Source organism: Microcaecilia unicolor, chromosome 2 (assembly GCF_901765095.1).
Source record: "Microcaecilia unicolor chromosome 2, aMicUni1.1, whole genome shotgun sequence".
NCBI classification, from domain to species: Eukaryota; Metazoa; Chordata; class Amphibia; order Gymnophiona; family Siphonopidae; genus Microcaecilia; species Microcaecilia unicolor.
This window is the reverse complement of record NC_044032.1, coordinates 487191860-487212715: the sequence shown is the minus strand read 5'-3', so window position 1 is coordinate 487212715 and position 20856 is coordinate 487191860. Positions and strand designations below refer to the sequence as shown.

The following is a 20856-nucleotide window of genomic DNA, read 5'->3' as shown; positions in this document are numbered from 1 at the left end:
GAGTGGTAATTACTTTATTGGAATAGCCTCTGCCTCTCAATTGCACCCTCTCAATCGCCAGGCCATAAGACCAAATCGGCCGGCATCCTCCATGGTCACCAAACCCTGTGACAACAGGTTGGGAACCAGAGGTAACTGAAGGGGATCCTCTACAAGCATCTGTCGGAGGTCCGCATACCAAAGCCTCCTAGGCCAATCCGGGGCGACGAGAACCACTTCTCCTGGATGCAGCCGAATCCGCAGGAACACTCGCCCTATCAAGGGCCACGGAGGGAACACATACAGTAGGCCCGGAGGCCAGGGTTGAGCCAAGGCATCCAACCCCGCCGCGCGAGGATCTCTCCGTCTGCTGAAGAAGCACGGGACTTTGGCATTGGTGCTTGTCGCCATTAGATCCATCACGGGCTTGCCCCACTTGGCACATATCTGCAGGAACACTTCTTCTGCAAGTTCCCACTCCGCTGGATCGATCCGATTCCTGCTCAGATAATCGGTTTGCACGTTGCTCTGACCTGCAATGTGAGCTGCCGACAGAAACCGTAGATGCAGCTCGGCCCAGTGGCAAATCAGTTCGGCCTGCGCGGCTAGAGCTCTGCACTGAGTACCGCCTTGTCGATTTATGTAGGCCACTGCTGTCGTGTTGTCCGACCTTGACAGCCAATCCTTCCAGGGTCACTTGAAAGGCCAGAAGCGCCTGAAACACCGCTTTCAACTCTAGGCGGTTGATGGGACCACTCAGACTCCTCGGGTGTCCATAGACCCTGGGCATGCTTCCCCTGCAATGTGCGCCCCAGCCTTTCAGACTGGCATCTGTCACCACTAGGCACCAATCGGGGAGCGCCAGCGGCATTCCTCACCGCAGCATGCTGTCTGAGAGCCACCACTCCATGCTGACTCGGGCCACAGGGAGCCAAGAGAGTCTGCATTGGTAATCCGGAGATACTGGAGACCATCTTTGGAGTAGAGCATACTGTAGAGGTCTCAGGTGCGCTCTCGCCCAGGGCACCAGTTCCATGGTGGCCGTCATCGATCCAAGCAGCTGGACAATGTCCCAAGCTCGCAGGCGGGGCATCCTCAGGCGCAGACGGACCTGATTCTGAAGCTTGCACCGCCTTTGCTCGGGTAGGTACACATACCCCGAGGCTGTGTCGAACCTGGCCCCCAAATATTCTAGAGACTGCGAGGGGGGTCAGGTGACTTTTGGCCAAATTGACGACCCAGCCCAGAGATTGAAGTACTGAGACCACTCTGGCTGTTACATGCTGACTCTCTGCAGCAGAGTTTGCTCAAATGAGCCAGTCGTCCAGGTACGGGTGAACCCGAATACCTTCTCGCCTTAGAAAGGCAGCTACTACCACCATAACCTTCGAAAAGGTGCGGAGAGCTGTGGCGAGGCCAAAAGGCAAGGCCCGGAACTGGAAATGCTTTCCCTTCACCGCAAACCTCAAACTTCTGGTGCAGCGGCCAAATTGGAATGTGCAAGTAAGCTTCTTTCAGGTCCAGAGACGTGAGAAACTCTCCTGGCTGTACCGCCGCAATGACGGAGCGCAGGGTTTCCATGTGAAAATGCCGCACTCTCAGGGACTTGTTTAATTCTTTTAAGTCCAGAATAGGGTGAAAAGACCCTCCTTTTCGCGGCACCACAAAGTAGATGGAGTAGAGGCCGAAGCCGTGTTCGGCGGGAGGTTCCGGGGACACGGCCCCTATCTGAATCAGACCTTGTAAAGTCTCCTCTACCGCCGCCCGTTTGGCGGCAGAACCGCATCGGGACTCCACAAACACGTCTCTTACAGGGGCGTCGAATTGTATTCTGTAACCGTCTCTGATCAGGTCCAAGACCCACTGATCTGAGAAAATGTTGGCCCACTCCACGGCAAAGAGGGAAAGACGTCCTCCGATGACAGGACTCAAGGAAAGGGCCGGCGCACCATCATTGAGAGGGTCACCCCTGAACTCCAGGCCTTGAGCCAGTGGCTGTGGAACGTTTGTCCGAGCGAAAGGAGTTCCTTTGCTGAAAACGGACACGAGAAGTGAACCCAGCAGAACGCCCCAGGCGGTACCTTCGAGCTTCACGGAAGCGAGGTCTGTAAGAGGAGTGGACCGCCGCACCCTTAGAGGAAGGCCGAGGCCTATATTCGGGCAAGCGCTGGGGTTTAGCCTCACCCAGGCCCTTCACAAATTTTCTCCAACTCCTCACCAAACAGGAGAAGGCCTTGAAAGGGCAACTTCACCAACTTTTGCTTAGAGGCCATGTTTGTCGCCCAATGCCTTAGCCAAAGAAGATGGCGAGCCGCCACTGCTACTGCCATGTGTTTAGCCGAAGCTCTGACAATATCATAAAGGGCGTCAGCAAGAAAGGACAAGGCCGACTCCATCCGCGGAGCCACATCTGAAAAGGGCTCCGCTCCATCACCGGGCTGTTCCACTGCCTGTTGCAACCAAGCCAGGCAGGCTCTAGCAGCATAACAACTGCATGCAGACGCCCGAATAGCGAGACCTGCAATTTCAAATGACCGTTTAAGTGCTGATTCCAGTCTACGGTCTTGAATATCCTTCAGGGCAACACCTCCTTCAACAGGGAGGGTAGTTCTCTTTGTCACAGCTGTGACTAGGGCATCCACTTTAGGCATAGCAAAGCAAGCCATATGCTCCTCACTCAGAGGGTATAATTGCCCCATAGCCCTGGAAACTTTCAAAGATCCCTCGGGGTCAGCCCATTGAGCCGAAATAAGCTCTTGGATGGAGTCATGCAAAGGAAAGGCTCGAGCAGGCTTTTTGGTACTAGCCATCCTAGGATTCACAGAGGAGGCTGTGCCACTGGCAGGGTCCTCAATAGAGAGAGCCTGCAGGGCATCAGAAATAAGCGCTGGCAGCTCATCACGGTGGAAAATCCTCACCGCGGAGGGATCGTCCAGATCCTGAGTCACTTCTGCACCAGACTCTGGCTCCTCAGACCATGAAGGCCTGCCAGAGTCCTCCGAATCCTCGCAGCCCGACCACGGGGGGGGGGGGGGGGGGGGGGAATGGAGGGGAATGGAGGTGCAGCACTCTCTGAAGGGGAATGAGCCCTTCTGCGCTTCATATTCTGCCAATTATCAGGGAATAACGCCTCAGAGGGTATACCCAGGCTAGAATCCACCAGGGGGGGGGGGGGGGGGGGGGGGGCATTAGAAGAGGCCCATGCTGGGCTTTGTGGGAGAGCTCTTTTAAGCATGTATGCTTTATGCATTAATTAGACAAAATCAGGGGAGAAAAACTCACGCTGGGCACCCGGATCTCCGCCAGGGCTAGTAGCTCCCATATCAGCCTCACTCTGAGGCCTCCCCCGGGCTCAGGACTCTCCAAGTCAGCGGAGGTCGCGCCATGTGGTAAATTCAAAATGGCGCCCGCTGCCAGCTCAGAGCGCGAAGAATCATCGCTCGCCATGCTCGGGACGGCTCTAACATCTGTACAGCACAATTTACAGAGCCCCGCTGCTGATCTGCGCTTGCCACACTTGGAACAGCGCTTTACTGTCTCCGCAGCCATCGCCGAAAACGGCGGTAAAATTCAAAATGGCGGTTCGCGCCAAAATCGCCCCGATCGCGGGCCCACCCCGGAGGAGTCAGAAAACACTCTTACCTCACTGGACCGAGTATCATAGCTCCGGTCCCACAGAAAAAGGCAAGGAAAAACCTCTCTCTTTTTTTTTTTTAACGCTGTGAGGAAAGCAGCGTTCTCAGGTGAGTAGGAAAGGGAGGGAAAGGGCGAACCTATGTGCCTGCATCCACTGTTGGTGGGGAAGGACAGGGAAAGCTAAGCAATGTGTCCACATCCACGGAGGTATGGGTAAGGCAGGGAAAGGGCGAACCTATGTGCCTTTAAAGTGAAGCTGTTATAGCCTCCAACACCCCTGCTAACAACTGGCAAAAGCACAGGAACAGCCTCCAGGCAGATTTTAGATGGAGCTCGAAGAAGCTGCAGCCACTCTGCTAGGGAAGATAGAGAATACTGAAGAGAGGCAGTGGAGCAAGCTGGTATGAGGCACTGAAAAAAGTGTGCTCTATCTCCCTCTGCTGGTTGATGGACACAACTCATCTGTAATGGCTGCATCTGCTTGATGACAAGGTAATGGTAAAACATGATTGCAACGTGCTAATCCCCTACGAGAAAAGCTGCACTGGCTCCCAATCAAAGAACAGATCTTCAAAATTTGCACTTTGGTCCACAAAATCATCTACGGTGTAGTCCCAGGATACATGTACGGTATCTTCAATAAAGTCTTTTTGGATATTATACTGATCTGCTGGCTTGTTTTCACGTCCCAGGATATATGACAGACCTCATAGACCTACCAACCAGAAACAGAATTGGATCATCACGATCATACCTCAACCTACACTACCCAAACTGCAAAGGACTAAGATACAAAACAACTTATGCATCTAGCTTCTCCTACGTAAGCACACAACTATGGAATGGACTCCGAAATGCGGTGAGAACAATCCATGACCACAAACGTCAGGAAATCACTAAAAACTCACCTCTTCAAAAAAAGGCCTATCCCATCGATCCAACGTAAATCCCCACACCCAGCATAACTAATGATCGTACTGGACAGTTTCTAATCTTCGTTCCCTTCAACCCATGACGCCTGATCCACACCTACCTCATCTGACCACAACATAACCTTGTATTTATCATCAACCGAATTGGCAATCGCCTCTACGGTACTACGTAACCCACATTGAGCTTGCAAATAGGTGGGAAAACGTGGGGTACAAATGTAACAAATAAATAAAGGCTGCTGAATAGGACCATGTATAGCAGACCTCTAACGTTCTATCTCCACCTGCTGGTAGAGGGACATAACCCGCAAGTCTCTGGGCTGATCTGTGGGACGCTATGGAATGCAGTTTTTCAATTTTTGCATCAGGTCCTTACTACCAGTTACTGACTTTGCCTTGGGGGGGGGGGGGAGGGGGGGAGGAGAGACAAATGCTGTTTTTGCACACAGACAGCACATTATGTGGCATCATTGTGGACAACCTCAGAAGAGGTGTATATACACAACTGAATTTTTCCAAGTTGAGGCCTCACAAGTTCAATCCATTTCAATACTGCATAAACAGCTAAGTAACTTACTCCCATTGAACAATTACACAGAGACACAGACTTTGGACCCTTGAATTGAGTATTAGGATACTAAAAGAGTTCATACAGTTGCTTGGTGAGACACCATTTTTCTCCTGTTGCATCAGTATGCGACAAGCATCATTTTCAAACCTTGATGAGAGCCTATTTTTCACAAAAACAAGCTTATAGAGTCGGGGCAGCTCCATCCCCTAATTGCCCCAAATGCAGCTCAGTGGATTGTACTCTGGCCCATGCGCTATGAAGTTGCATTAGGATACAATGTTTCTAGTCCTAGATCATTCGTTACTTGTTTTTCTTAATAAGGATTGTCATTGCTTGATCTGTTATTTGGGAAAACTGCTGAATGTGGTTCACTGAATAAGGGGGAAAAGATTACTGTTGGTGAAAACTAGCATTACATCAAAAAGATGCATTATACAACACTGGGTGGGACCAGAACCGCTTCTGAATGTCACTGAAGAAATAAGTTACATATGCTTATGACCTTGGAGGGTAGGGATGCTCACTTCGCATTTAAAAGGGAATAAAATGTTTTGTCAATCTGGGAAGATATATTCAGTCAGTACAATTCCGAATTAGTTGCTGTGTAGACCTGTTAAATCAGACTGCTCCATTAGCCACATGTTTGACATGGTCCCTTTTCTTTTTTTTCTTTTTTTGGGGGGGGGGGGGGGGGGGAGGGTATCAGGAGGAGTATATATGTTGTACACAATGCAATAATTTTAGAGCAAATAATGTTGCTGGAGTTTTTTGAAAATGCTTTGTTGTGCAAGAGAAAATTAAATAAACTGTTATTGACAAATGTGAATGTACCAATTCAGTGTTCTAGTTAATACCCATTTAAACTCAATTTAACCACACTCAAAATAAAAAGATACCTTTTCTGATAAACCAGATGTTTTCAACCCCGACGTAGCTTCAGCAACACTTTGTTCAAGTAGAGAGTCATACTTTATGCACCTTTTTCTGTTCCTCTTTATCATCTTAGTCTCAGAGGGGTCAACATCTACTCCATTATCTCCACAAATAGAAGATTCAAAGAGGGGCTTTCCATTCATATAGGTTTTCGTGATTTTCAGTTTAATTTCTGGCGATCCATTCTTGATAGGAGTGGTGCTAGATGGAGTTCCAATCCCTTTTATTTCCCGACCCTCAAAGCGCAACTTGGCATCCTGGGCAACTGCCTCTCCATTGAAGACACGAGAAGTGAGATCTTTGAGCCTTTCAGCTGGAATAAATGGAAGGGCATCACGTCCATTGAATCTTTGTATGACACCTTCCTGGAGGGCGGCAGAGATCTCTGCTCTTCCCAGATAAACAGAACACTCGCGACTCACTTCCGGATTTTGAATTTTCACTGTGGGATTTCCCAGGATCTCAGATACTTGCTTCATTTTGCTACTGTAAAATCTGTGAGTATACTAAATTAGCTTCCACAATTATTGGCGTCCTTTCAGCTCAGGCGTTTCCAATTTTATGCCACTGCATTGGAACAAAAACACAAACAAATCCCATGAGAATAGCATTAACTAAGTTGAAAAGAAAAAAAAAAAACAATTGTGTCTTAAGTAGCACTCCTCAACATAGGCAAACATAAGCTCTGATGAATAAAGTCTTTAAATTACCACCTTATCTACAAGAGGCAGGCAATCTAACAGGCTGAATACCACATATTACCCATTACTTCTATTCCCATTGAAGTACTCATGTTCTGATGCCATGAGCTCAGGGCATAACTTTTAACCCTACTGGTCATCTCTAGAGATTCTTCTAGTTACTGTTAATTTATCATTCCCACTCCAATTGGGTCAAAGATTCCATTTTCAGATACAAAAACCCTAGGATGGTTAACTGCAATTTTGCTCCTTGCACCCTTGTAAGTAGCATTCTTTTTTACCCTACATTAAACTCCAAACTTTGCAAAATTTCGCTACACATTTTCTTTGACGTACTTGAAGATCAGACCTTATCATTCCAGTCCACATCCACCTTCAAAGGTTTCCCTTACCTTTTTGATCTATTTCAAAATGGGAAAATTAGGTTCTTACCTTGATAATTTTCTTTCCTTTAGTCACAGCAGATGAATCCATTAACCGATGGGTTGTATCCGCCTACCAGCAGGTGGAGATAGAGAACACTGAAAGCACATGGCATTCCTGGACGCCCAGCCCCCTCTGCCTTCAGTATATGAAATTTCCAAAGCAGAGTTAATAAGAAAGGCAAAATAAACTTTTCTCACAGACAACGAACGCCCCTGAACCGAAGTAATAACCAAACAAAGGAGGGACGTTATCAACCCCCTGCAATAAAAACAGAATGTAGTAACTCTGATAGCTTGTCTTCAAGTACTCCTGAGGCACAATATCTGCATGCAACATCTGTACAAAAACTGAAGTCATCTGCTGTGACTAAAGGAAAGAAAATTATCAAGGTAAGAACCCCCTTCCTTGTCATCAACAGCAGATGAATCCATTAACTGATGGGATGTACCAAAGCACTCCCAAAGTAGGGTGGGAACAGGCAACTCTGCCAGCAAGCACTTGCACTCCAAAATGCGCATCCTGCTGCGCTGCCACATCCAGCCTGTAATGCCTCACGAAAGAGAGCTGAGAAGCCCAGGTAGCCGCATGACAGATCTCTTGAAGAGAAAAGACACCCATTTCAGCCCACGAAGAGGACATTGCCCTCATAGGGTGTGCTTTAAATGCTTCAGGCGGAGACCGCCCTGAAAGGAGATAAGCCGAAAAAATGAGTTCCTTAAGCCAGCGGGCTATAGTGGCCTTAGACGCCGGAAACCCTCATCGGGGACCTGCCAACAGAACAAATAAATGATCAGAATTCCTAAACTCATTTGACATCTGCGGATACTGCCCGGACATCCAAAAGACGCAATTGCCCAAAGGGGTCCGGAAACTCCTCCATACAAAAGAAAATAAGAAAAATGGGCTGGTTCAGATGAAAAGCTGAAACCACCTTAGGCAGAAAGGAAGGCACCGTACGAACAGTTGCACCGAATTCCGAGAATTGTAGAAAAGGATCCTGAAGCTCAGACACTGTTCTTGCCAATGTCATTGCCAGTAAAAAAAATTGTCTCGAGAGTCACATCCTTCTCAGAAGCCCATTTAAGAGGCTCAAACGGAGACTGCTGGAGTGCCTTCAACACAAACCCCAGGTTCCAAGCCGGACAGGGGGACCGCAAAGGAGGACGGAGATGAAGCGCTCCTCTGAGAAATCGGACAATATCTGGATGCGCAGCGAGGGACAAGCCGGAGACTTCCCCCCGGAAGAAGGCCAACGCTGCCACTTGAACTCAAAGGGAATTGTAGGCTAGGCCCTTTTGTAGCCCGTCCTGCAAAATGTCCAGCAAAAGCGAGACTGTCGCCAGAGTCGGCGAGATAAACTTTGGAGTACACCACGCCTCAAATGCACGCCAGATCCAAGCAAAACTCGCAGAGGTAGACTGCGTGGGAGCCTGCAACAGCGTGGCAATAACCTTATTAGAATAGCCCTTGTCCCTCAGTAGCGCCCTCTCAAGAGCCAGGCCGTAAGAACAAAGCGGCAAGGATCTTCCATAGTCACCGAACCCTGAACGAGTTCGGAACCCGAGGCAAAGGAAGAGGCGCGTCCACCAGCATCCGCCGGAGATCTGCGTACCACGGACGCCTTGGCCACTCTGGGGCGATGAGAATCACCAATCCTCGGTGCAGGCGAATCCGAAGAAGTACTCACCCTATCAAGGGCCAAGGAGGGAACACATACAGGAGGCCCAAGGGCCAAGGTTGAGCCAGAGCATCCAACCCCACCAAGCGAGGATCTCGCCTTCTGCTGAAAAAGCGAGGGACTTTGGCGTTTACGCTTGACGCCATGAGGTCCAAACCTGGAGTCCCACATTTGGCACAAAGCTGAAGAAAAACTAGGTCAGTGATGGCGAACCTATGGCACGTGTGCCAGAAAGGGCACGCAGAGCCCTCTCTGTTGGCACGCGCCGTCGCCTCAGCCAGTTCCAGTCCCCCTCCGAATAAAAGTCATACCTGGTCGGGGTTAAGGCGTAGGTTACTGACGTCAGACAGGGGCGGGCGCAGGAGGAGAGAGACGCGCGACCGAAGCTGTGCGAAGACAGGCATCAGCTTTCTTCTTGCCCGTGCAGCGCCTTCGGACAGAGGAGAGAGGCGCTGCACGGTCCCGGTAAGAGGGAGGGGGGCCCGATGGAGGAGGGGAATGGCGGCGGCGACCCCAAGAGGGGGCGGGGCACAGGGCGGAGGATGTCGGGAGGCGGAGCTGAGGGGAGACAGAGTAGTGAGGAAGGGAGGGGGGCCGGGGCTGTTAAAGGTACGTTTGCTTTTCTTCTTGCTTTTTAATTTAGAATGCAGGGGGAAGTGGGGCAGGGGGGAACGGCGACCACGGGGGGGGGGGGGGGGGGGGGGGGGGCAAGGACGGCCATACAGGACGCTCCTGACGAGCGCCTTTGCCCCCTCCCGACCCTTTTTTTTTTATTTTTGTTTTGATTTGGGAGCCATGTGCTTGTGTTTTGTTTGCAGTCTGAGGACGGGGATGCATGCCTAGAAAAAAAATATTTTTGAACTCCTTGGGGCTTGTAGAGGCTTCTGTTTATGGATTGTGCCTTTCAGTTTCCTTTTGACCAATCACAGTGCTATTAGCTCTGCTAATGCGCTGGGATTGGCTCACAGTTTGTTTGTTTTTTCACTTTACTATTTTTCCTGGCACAGAGCTGTCCTAACGAGAGGTCCAGACCTCTCGTTAGATTTCCTGCCTTTTTCCTGCGTAAAGGCAATCGGAAAAGGTTAGTGCATCTCATTTCAATGGGGTTTTCACACTAATTGCTCATCTCCATTCCGTTTTCGTTAGCTGCTGGCTTCCTCGGTAAAAGCCCTTTGATGCATGCAATGGATCAAATTTTCCTCGTTGGAGGGTCATTAAAGGCTCATTAAGCTTTAGTGCATCTGCCTCAAGGAATGGGTAACTGTGCCAGAGATGGTCCGGTTGCACCGAGTATAACGCTTGAAGCTGCTGGGTGTCTTCGATGACATGGAAGGGAAGACAGAACTGGCTAAATCAAAGGTCTTGATTGTGCCGAGAAAAAAGGGCACAAAAGAAGGAACCCGGCTGAGCAGCCTAAATACGGCCGCAACGAAAAAGAAAGGAAACTTCACTGGGGCAAAAATAAACTAAGAAAATAAAGGGAAAGGTTTTTGTTTTGTTATTTTTTTTAAAACAAAATGAAAAGAAACACTCAGAAAAATACAAAAAAAACGGTCAAGGCTTTTTCCCGGGCAGAGAAGCCACAGAAAAACACTGTCACTTTGCAGCGGGCAGGAAGCCACTTGGCACACAGCACGCTCAGAAGGCTCTAGCAAACTTTTTGCTGTATGAAATGCCGACCCAGTTGTATCATACAGCCTGCTTGTCCTCGGAGAAAGGACATAATAGTGGGACAGAAGGTTCATCAAGCCCAGTATCCTGTTTCCAACAGTGGCCAATCCAGGTCACAAGTACCTAGCAAGATCCCAAAACAATACAATACATTTTATGTTGTTAATCTCAGAAATAAGCAGTGGATTTTCACAAGTCCATCTTAATAATGGCTTATGGACTTTTCTTTTAGGAAATTAACCGAACCTTTTTTTAAACCCTGCTGCGCTAACTGCTTTTACCACATTCTCTGCAAAGGAATTCAAGTTTAAATTACATGAGTTGAGGTTGTGGAGGTGGTAGTCTTAGGAGTAATGTCAGGCAGAGAGGAATGGTTGAAAGGGGAGGAAGGGAGGGACCTGGCACCACCAGGTGTGCACCCAAGTCCCAGGACACCTCAAACCCCAGAAGCTCAACTAGACCCAGGGACCAGGCCAGGAGCCAATCAATCCAGAACTGCACAGATATGACCATCCATCTGCTAGATAGAGAGAATGAGAAAATTAGGTTCTTACCCTGGTAATTTTCTTTCCTTTAGTCATAGCAGATGAAGCCATTACGTATGGGTTGTGTCCATCAACCAGCAGGGGGAGATAGAGAGCACTCAACTTTTCACAGTGCCTCATGGCCAGCCAGCTCCACTGCCTCTTCAGTATTTGAAGCTTCCAAAGCAGTATGGCAAACCGCAATGGGAATAACATGAACTTTCCTCACAGCGAACGATGGCCCCTTAACAAGGGCATGAACTCAAAAGGAGGGAATGAACACAGCCTCCTGGAGGGAATAAACTCGTCCTCCTTATTGTGTAAGTGGAGGGGATACACGCAACCTCCTGGAAGGACTAAACATCCTCCAAAACATAAACTGGAGGGAATGGACTCATCCGCCTATAAGTGAACATGAATCCTGAAGACTGTTTTCCAACTTTCTCCCAAGGAAGGAACTTCAGGAAACAAGAACAGAACCTGAAACGGATTCACAGCATACAGATAATCATACAGGGAGGGCTCATGGCTTCATCTGCTATGACTAAAGGAAAGAAAATTACCAAGGTAAGAACCTAATTTTCCCTTCCTTGGCATCAAGCAGATGAAGCCATTACGTATGGGATGTAACAAAGCAATCCCTAGATAGGGTGGGAACAGGTCACACCACGCGCTAGAACTTGTGCTCCAAAACACGCATCCCTCCTAGCAGCCACATTCAGCCTCTGTCGGGCAAAAGACAGCTTAGAACCCCATGTTGCTGCACTGCATATCTCTTGACGAGAGAGTGCTCCAGTTTCAGCCCAAGAGGAAGAAATCGCTCTGGTAGAATGTGCCTTAAAGGCTACAGGCGGAGAACGGCCGGCAAGCAGATAAGCTGAAAAGATAGTTTCTTTGAGCCAGCGGGCAATAGTGGCTTTAGACGCTGGAGACCCTCTGCGAGGACCTGATAGCAAAACAAACAGATCATCATAGATCCTGAAAGAGATAGTAACTCGCAGATACTGCAGCAGAGTCCTGTGCACATCCAACAGGTGCAACTGTCCAAAAGATTCTGGAAACTCCTCCTTATCAAAGGAGGGCAAGAAAATAGGCTGGTTTAGGTGAAACACTGAAACCACCTTAGGCATGAAGGCAGGCACGGTCCGAACTGTGACCCCGGACTCTGAGAATTGCAGAAATGGGTCTCTACAGGACAGCGCCTGGAGCTCTGACACCCGTCTCGCCGAGGTGATGGCCACCAGAAAAACGGCCTTCAGTGTCAAATCTTTCTCCGATGCTCGCCGAAGCGGCTCAAAAGGAGAAGCCTCCAGGGCCTTCAAAACTAGCCCCAGGTTCCAAGCTGGACAGGGTGCTCACACGGAAGGCTGGAGCCGAAGCACCCCACTAAGAAACCGTGCCACATCTGGATGAGCAGCTAAAGACACACCTTCAACCTTACCACGAAGAGAGGCCAACGCTGCCACTTGCACCCGCAGGGAATTATAGGCCAAGCCTATTTGTACACCATCCTGCAAAAAGTCCAGAATCGGCGAGACAGGAGCCCGCATGGGAGTGATCGCTTTTGAAGCGCACCAAGACTCAAACTGGCGCCAAATCCTGGTAAAAGCCACGGAAGTGGAACACTTGCGGGCCTGCAGGAGAGTGGAAATGACTGTGTTTGAATAGCCTTTGTCCCTCAATTGCGCCCTCTCAATCGCCATGCCATAAGACCAAAGCGGCAGGCGTCCTCCATGGCTACCGGGCCCTGTGACAACAGGTTCAGTACCAGACGTAAAGGAAGGGGAGCCTCCACTAGCATCTGTTGGAGGTCAGCATACCAAGGCCTCCTGGGCCAATCCGGGGCGATGAGGACCACTTCTCCCTATCAAGGGCCACGGAGGGAACACATATAGTAGGCACGGAGGCCAGGGCTGAGTCAAGGCATCCAACCCTGCCGAGTGAGGATCTCTCCATCTGCTGAAGCAGCACGGGACTTTGGCATTTGAGCTTGTTGCCATAAGATCCATCACAGGTTTGTCCCATTTGGCACATATCTGCAAGAATACTTCGTCTGCTAGTTCCCATTCTGCTGGATCGATCTGATGCCTGCTTAGATAATTGGTTCACACGTTGCTCTGACCTGCAATGTGAGCTGCCGAAAGAAACTGAAGATGCAGCTCGGCCCAGTGGCAAATCTGTTCAGTGCCGCCTTGTCGATTTATGTAGGCCACTGCTGTCGTGTTGTCCGATATCACTCTGACAGCCAATCCTTCCTTGAAAGGCCAGAAGCGCCTGAAACACCGCTTTCAACTCTAGGCGGTTGATGGACCACTCCGACTCCTCGGGTGTCCATAGACCATGGGCATGCTTCCCCTTGCAATGTGCGCCCCAGCCTTTCAGACTGGCATCTGTCTCCACTGGGCACCAATCGGGGAGCGCCAGCGGCATTCCTCGCCGCAGCATGCTGTCTGAGAGCCACCACTCCATGCTGAGTCGGGCCGCAGGGAGCCAAGAAAGTCTGCATTGATAATCCTGAGAAACTGGAGACCATCTTTGAAGTAGGGAATACTGTAGAGGTCTCAGGTGCGCTCTCGCCCAGGGCACCACTTCCAATGTGGCTGTCACCGATCCCAGCAGCTGGACAATGTCCCAAGCTCGTGGGCGGGGCATCCTCAGGAGCAGACGGACCCGATTCTGAAGCTTGCACCGCCTTAGCTCGGGTAGGTATACATAGCCCGAGTATGTGTCAAACCTGGCCCCCAAATATTCTAGAGATTGCGAGGGGATCAGATGACTTTTGGCCATATTGACGACCCAGCCTAGAGATTGAAGTACTGAGACCACTCTGGCTGTAGTTTGATAGCTCTCTGTTACAGAGTCTGCTCTGATGAGCCAATCGTCTAGGTAAGGGTGAATCCTGATACCTTCTCGCCTGAGCAAAGCAGCTACCACCACCATTACCTTCGAAAAGGTTCGGGGAGCTGTGGCGAGGCCAAAAGGCAAGGCCCGGAACTGGAAATGTTTTCCCAACACCGCAAACCTCAGAAACTTCTGGTGCGGGGGCCAAATTGGTATGTGCAACTAAGCTTCTTTCAGGTCTAGAGACGTGAGAAACTCTCCTGGCTGTACCGCAGCAATGACGGAGCGCAGGGTTTCCATGTGGAAATGCCGCACTCTCAGGGACTTGTTTAATTCTTTTAAGTCCAGAATAGGGCAAAAAGACCCACCTTTTCGCGGTACCACAAAGTACATGGAGTATCGGCCGTAGCAGTGTTCGGCGGGAGGTACCAGGGACACGGCCCCTAACTAAATCAGACCTTGCAAAGTCTCCTCTACCACCGTCCGTTTGGTGGCAGAACCGCATCGGGACTCCACAAACACGTCTCTTACTGGGGCGTTGAATTCTATTCTGTAGCCATCTCTGATCAGGTCCAGAACCCACTGATCTGAGGAAATATTGGCCCACTCCTCGGCAAAAACGGAAAGACGTCCTCCGATTACAGGAAGCGAGGAGGGGGTCGGCGCACCATCATTGAGAGGGTCGCCCCTCAACTCTAGGCCTAGAGCCGGAGCCTGCGGAACACTTGTCCGAGCAAAAGGAGTTCCTCTGCTGAAAAACGGGCACGAGAAGTGAACCCAGCAGAATGCCCCTGGCGGTACCTTCTAGCTTCACGGAAGCGAGGTCTATAAGAGGAGTGGACCACCTGGCCCTTGGAGGAAGGCCTCGGCCTATCTTCGGGCAAGCGCTGGAGTTTAGGATCTCCCAGGCCTTTAACAATTTTTTTTTGCAACTCCTCACCAAATAGAAGGCCTTGAAAGGGCAACTTCACCAACCTTTGCTTAGTGGCCCTGTCCGCTGCCCAATGTTGTAGCCAAATAAGACGGCGAGCCGCCACTGCTACTGCCATTTGTTTAGCTGAAGCTCTGACAATATCATAAAGGGCATCAGCCAAAAAGGACAAGGCCAACTCCAGCCGCGGAGCCACATCCGAGAAGGGCTCCGCTCCATCTCCGGTCTGTTCCACTGCCTGTTGCAACCACGCCAGGCAGGCTCTAGCAGCATAACAACTGCATGCAGACGCCCGAACAGTAAGACCTGCAATTTCAAAGGACCGTTTAAGTGCTGCTTCCAGCCTACAGTCTTGTATATCCTTCAGGACAACTCCTCCTTCCACAGGGAGGGTAGTTCTCTGTCACCGCAGTGACTAGGGCATCTACTTTAGGCATTGCAAAGCGAGCCAAATGCTCCTCACGCAGAGGGTATAATTGCCCCATAGCCCTGGAAACTTTCAAAGGTCCCTCGGGGTCAGCCCACTGAGCGGAAATAAGCTCTAGAATGGAGTCATGCAAAGGAAAGGCTCGAGCAGGCTTTTTGGTACTAGCCATCCTAGGATTCACAGAGGAGGCCATGCCACTGTCAGGCTGTTCAATAGAAAGGACCTGTAGGGCATCTGAAATAAGTGCTAGCAGCTCATCACGGTGGAAAATCCTCACCGCGGAGGGATCATCCAGATCCTGTGGTAATTCTGCACCTGACTCTGGCTCCTCAGACCACGAAGGCCTGCCAGAACTCTCTGAATCCTCACAGCCCGACCACGGGGGGGGGGGGGGGGGGGGGGGGGTGCACCACAATCTGAAGGGGAATTAGCCCTTCTACGCTTTTCTTTATGCCAATTATCAGGGAAAATAGCCTCAGCGGGCAGCCCCAAGGCCAGAATCCACCGGGGGGGGGGGGGGGGGGGGACAATAGAAGGGGCCTCAGACGACCCTTGAGGGAGAGCTCTTTTCAACATGTATGCTTTATGCAACAACACAAAATCACGGGAGAAAAACTCGCCTTGGGCACCCAGATCCCGTCCGGGGCTAGCCGCTCCCTGAACAGCCTCAATTCGAGCCCCCCCCCCCCGGGCTCAAGGCTCTCCGTCTCTACAGAGGCCGCGCCATGCGGAGAATTCAAAATTGCGTCCGCTGCCAGCTCTGAGTGGGAAGAATCATCACTCGCCATGCTCGGGCCGGCTCTTACACCTGTACAGCACGATTTACAGAGCCCCGCTGCTGTTTTGCGCTTGCCACACCGGGAACAGCGCTTTACATTCTCTGCAGCCATCGCAGAAAATGGCAGGAAAATTCAAAGTGGCAGTTTCGCGCCAAAAACGCCCCGATCGCGGGCCCACCCCGGAGGAGTTAGAAAACACTCTTACCTCACCGGACCGAGTATCACAGCTCCGGTCCCATAGAAGAATCAAAGGAAAACCTCTGTTCCATTTTTTTTTTTTTTAACACTGTGAGGAAAGCAGAGGTAATAAGAACTCTGGAGGCTCAGATGAGTGGGAAAGGCAGGGAAAGGCGAACCAATGTGCCTGCATCCACTGAGTGGGAAAGAACAGGGAAAAGCAAGCTAATATGTCCACATCCACGGGGGCATGGGTAAGGCAGGGAAAGGGCTAACCTATGTGCCTTCAAAGTGAAGCTGCTATAGCCTCTAACACCCCGGCTAACAACTGGCAAGCCAGGAGCCACCCCCAGACAGATTTTGATGGAGCTTGAAGCAGCTGCAGCCACCCTGCTTGGGGAGATAGAGAATACTGAAGAGGCAGTGTAGCTGGCTGGCCATGAGGCACTGTGAAAAGATGAGTGCTCTCTATTTCCCCCTGCTGATTGATGGACACAACCCATACGTAATGGCTTCATCTACTTGATGACAAAGAAACTGGAGTTAAGGTGACTACACATAATAAACCTCTGAAGTTCTCTCTATCTCCACCTGCTGGTAGAGGGACATAACCCACAAGTCTCTGGATTGATCTGTGGGACGCTATGAAAAATGGTCAATGCCTGTAGGGACAAAAACAGTGACAGAATTCAAAAAGGTGTGGGATGAACACAGCGGACTGCTGTTTAGGAAATAGATGGTAGAAGACAAATATAAATAACAAAAAATATTAAATGGCTGAGGGGAGGGGTGGATGTGTGAGCTGCTACTCCCTGTGATGAATTAAGGCATGTGCCAGGCAGACTTTGTAGTTCTGTGTCTGTATATAGTAAACCAGTTTAGGATAGTCAGGAAAGAGCTTCAATTGCAACTAAAGCAGCTGGAAACGAGGACAGTACTGGGCAGATTTTTACGGTCATGGTCCCACAAATGACCATTGGATAGGGTGGAGTGAGCTTTGACAGCAACTCCAGTAGGTGGAACATAAGGACAGAGCAACCCGGACTTCTATGGTCTATGTCCCAGAAATGCCAAAGAAAGATTCATGATAAAGTATATAGTATCATATTCATTGTTGATTTAATCATGAATTGCTGTTGAGCAGACTGGATGGACCATTCAGGTCTTCATCTGCCGTAATTTACTATGTTACATGTTGAGTGAAGAAATACTTTCTCTGGTTTGTTTTAAATTCACTACTTAGTAGTTTCATTGCATGCCCTCTAGTCCTAGTATTTTTGGAAAGAGTAAACAAGCAATTCAAATCTACCCATTCTACTCCATTCAGTATTTCATAGACCTCTACCATATCTCCACTCTGCTGTCTTCACCAAGCTGAAGAGCCCTAGCCACTTTAGCCTTTCCTCATAGGGATGTCTTCCATCCCCTTTATCATATTCATCACCCTTCTCTGTACCTTATCTAATTCTGCTGTATCTTTTTTAAACGCCGTTGCACACTGAGCAGAGGATTTGAATGTATCAAGGATGACACCTACAACCTTTTCTTAGGCAGAGATTTCTAATGTGCATCAGCTAGCTATAATTTAAGCTCCTCTCAATCTCCTGTTATCGCAAGTCAAATAAAATAAGACGTATGCTATATATTTAGAAAGCATTCCCCCTCTCACAGACAAACTGTGGAAAAACCACAAGATCCTACATAGCAGTAGGTATGAAAAAGCATACAGGGATTGTCTTTGTGTATGGTGTACAGTGCTGCATATGCCTTGTAGCGCTATAGAAATTATAAATAGTTGTAGTAGTAGATATGGAAAACTGAAAGCCAGCCCTGTACTACATGTGTGTTACAATAATCACTGGGGTTCCTGACTAGTCCATCACAAATGGGTTACACAAGAATATCAACTATGATAGTAACTTCTTATAGATTAATAAATATTGACACTGCTCATTTAATACGTGCAATTAATACACAAATGTTAAACAATTAAAATAATGCATGTAGCCCATGGCAGTCAGCACCTTTTTTTTTTTTTTTTTTTTTTTAAATACTGACCATCACAGGCTGCATTGAGCAACCATTTCCAAAGGCCCTTCTCTTCTCAAAAAGGACCCCTGCCCTGAAAAATTGCAAGACTACAGCTAGAGATCGAAACTGCCATTTTGAATCTTGAGGTGCACAGGCAGAAGCAGCAACTGGGGATCACTGCAGGCCACCTTATCTTAACCATCAAGGCATTCTTCAGATAAGCAGGCAGGGTTTGCAGAAGGGGCACTTCAAAGGAAAGAAGTGCTCAGGGGGGGGGGGGATTTAGGAGAAGGATAATAAATGCTCTGGGGGGGGGTACAATGACTTTAGAAGTGTAAACACTGGGGGGGGGGGAGCCTTCATGCGAATAAACTGAATAAGCTAAACTATTAAAATGTTTTTAATTTTAGAAATTTAAATCAACCAATTGCAATTAAAGTTTATCATTGAACAGCTATACTAAATATAAAAGTTTACATGAGAATATCCAAAAGTAGTCTACATTAATAGAAATACACGTACCAATTTAGCTACCCAACCTATCCTTAACTAAAGAAATGTATCACAATTCAAATGAACAACATTTAGCTTCAGCAATACCAAGGACTTTGATTAAGTCAATGTTTTTTTTTAGCAAATGCTCTCATGATTATCTCCCTATGCTCCCATCATCTTCACTTCTTTTACCTTTTCTTTATTTAAGTAGGGAAAATATAATAACATGCTGTTTAATAGAACTACTTAGTAAACAAGGGAAACGTGTACATTGTTAAAACACAACATGTCATCCACGAATAAACTATCAAATATGGCTTCCCTCCATACATAGCATACGTAAAGTTTCAGGGCTTCAACAATCTAGTCTTCATTTACAGGCCAAATACAAGACATTCGTAAAGTGGCAAGATAGAAAGCACCGATATAGTCTGCAGCAGAGATTTGGAAAAGGGGAGCGTGAGCTGAACAGCAGTAACCATGCTTAAGAGGCAAGATCTACCACCAGAAATGGATTTCGCTGGGAAAGCCACAAAACCGAATGAATCCCAATATGGCAAACCCAAAACTAATACAGGCGCCAACATTCCAAAACAATTGGTGGGAGAGCAAATATAAAAAATGTATCCCTCTCTAGAAGGTGCATATTCAATAGCAGCACCCACAGAGCTGGCTCCTATGAAAACTAACAAGGATCAAACCGCCAGTCAAAAACAAAACCTGGATGATTTTTAACTAACAAATGTACTCAGATTTTGGTTACCGGAAGGGAGAAAGAGGAAATGCACATTTTTTTCGCTTCTTCATAAATCAGAAGCATTTTTTATACATATACACTGAGAATCTAACATTAACTGACGTAATGATCCAGACCTACAAAAACTGCACGGAGTGCACTGCAGAGTGGCTAGCTACAAGAAGCCCGGGGTAACCGCTGGAGGAACACGGCCTTCACGCAATAGGGGAAGCCCGAAAGTATGAATTTTCCCTGTGACAGATTAAAAAAAAAAAAGAGCGAGAGAGAAATACGCATCATTCAATGCCTACAGCTATCGCTCTCCTCGATCCCTGCTAATAACATACTGTTGATGTACAACAGACTAAGACACTGAACCCCAGTTTCCAATTCTCCCTGAACGGCTATTCCACCGTCCTTCTCTCCCCGGCAAGGGACTCACCTCCCGTTATTTCTTCTCTATAGGCCTGGAGCCCCGCAGTTCACACACAGCGCAGCCACGAGCGTAAGCAGATACACAAGCGCGGACATCCCTCTCTCCCCTTCCCCGTGTCCCTATCGCCCAGCGGCTCGTGGGCCTTTCCATCCACGCCACAGTTCCTACCCAGCGCGTTATTCAGTTCAACCTTTCCGCATACACGAACGTAAAACAAGGAAAAGCGAACTATAGAATAAAATAACACACATACACACGTAAAGGAAAGAAAAATACCAAACCTGTTCGGCGCATGATCTTAATAAGTATACTGAATTAGTAATAATTAACAACAATTAGAATCCTTCCTTGCTCGAAAATGCAGAAAACAGGAGCTAGCTTACAATTCAGCTCACTAGACCCGCCTCCTGCAGCAACCAGCGCGAAAATTCCACGTTGCTGATTGGTCGCTTGCCGCGAGCTTTGCAGAAACCGGTTTTTTCAAATCTGTGATAAGGAAATGTGTGCGACAGTCAGATATAGTTCCTTCAAACTGCCTAGTGCTTATGGGGTTTTTTTGGACTCCTCAATTAACTTGTTAGCTGGTGACAGATTTTTAGTTAAAATACATCTTTCATTCTGAGAGAATGTTGGTAGATTGCAATGCGGTGTCCACGGCAAGAAAGGGGTTTCTAACATTTATTTGTGAGATGCGGGTTTTGTTTTTACTTACCCTGAGCTCAAATAAACCGTTAAATAAGGAACTGTGTGCGACAAAGCTGAGGTGGAGTCGCTGACATATGTGTGACCGGGATGGAATGTGGTGACGTGTAAAGCTGCGCCCTTGCTATAATAATTAAATGGCTTTGAATGAAGCTGGAAGTGTATAGGTACTTGTGATCTTTCCAGTGCTTTATAGTGGGGATGGAAGAGGTTTTTAAAACATGCTATTTGGTTTACCACTTCGCCTTTA

General features: G+C 48.5%; 1 protein-coding gene across 1 annotated transcript in view; it reads right to left on the bottom strand.

Moving 5' to 3' along the window:
- NSD2 (nuclear receptor binding SET domain protein 2) overlaps positions 1–20274 on the bottom strand; it is a 505993-nt gene extending 485719 nt beyond the window's left edge. The window contains exons 1-2 of the mRNA XM_030191106.1: positions 20186–20274; positions 6015–6618 (exon numbers count right to left, since the gene is read on the bottom strand). Of these exons, the coding sequence (XP_030046966.1) occupies positions 6015–6530 (516 nt within the window). The 5' untranslated portion in view covers positions 6531–6618; positions 20186–20274. The remainder of the gene's footprint in view (positions 1–6014; positions 6619–20185) is intronic.
- Positions 20275–20856: the final 582 nt, after the last annotated feature.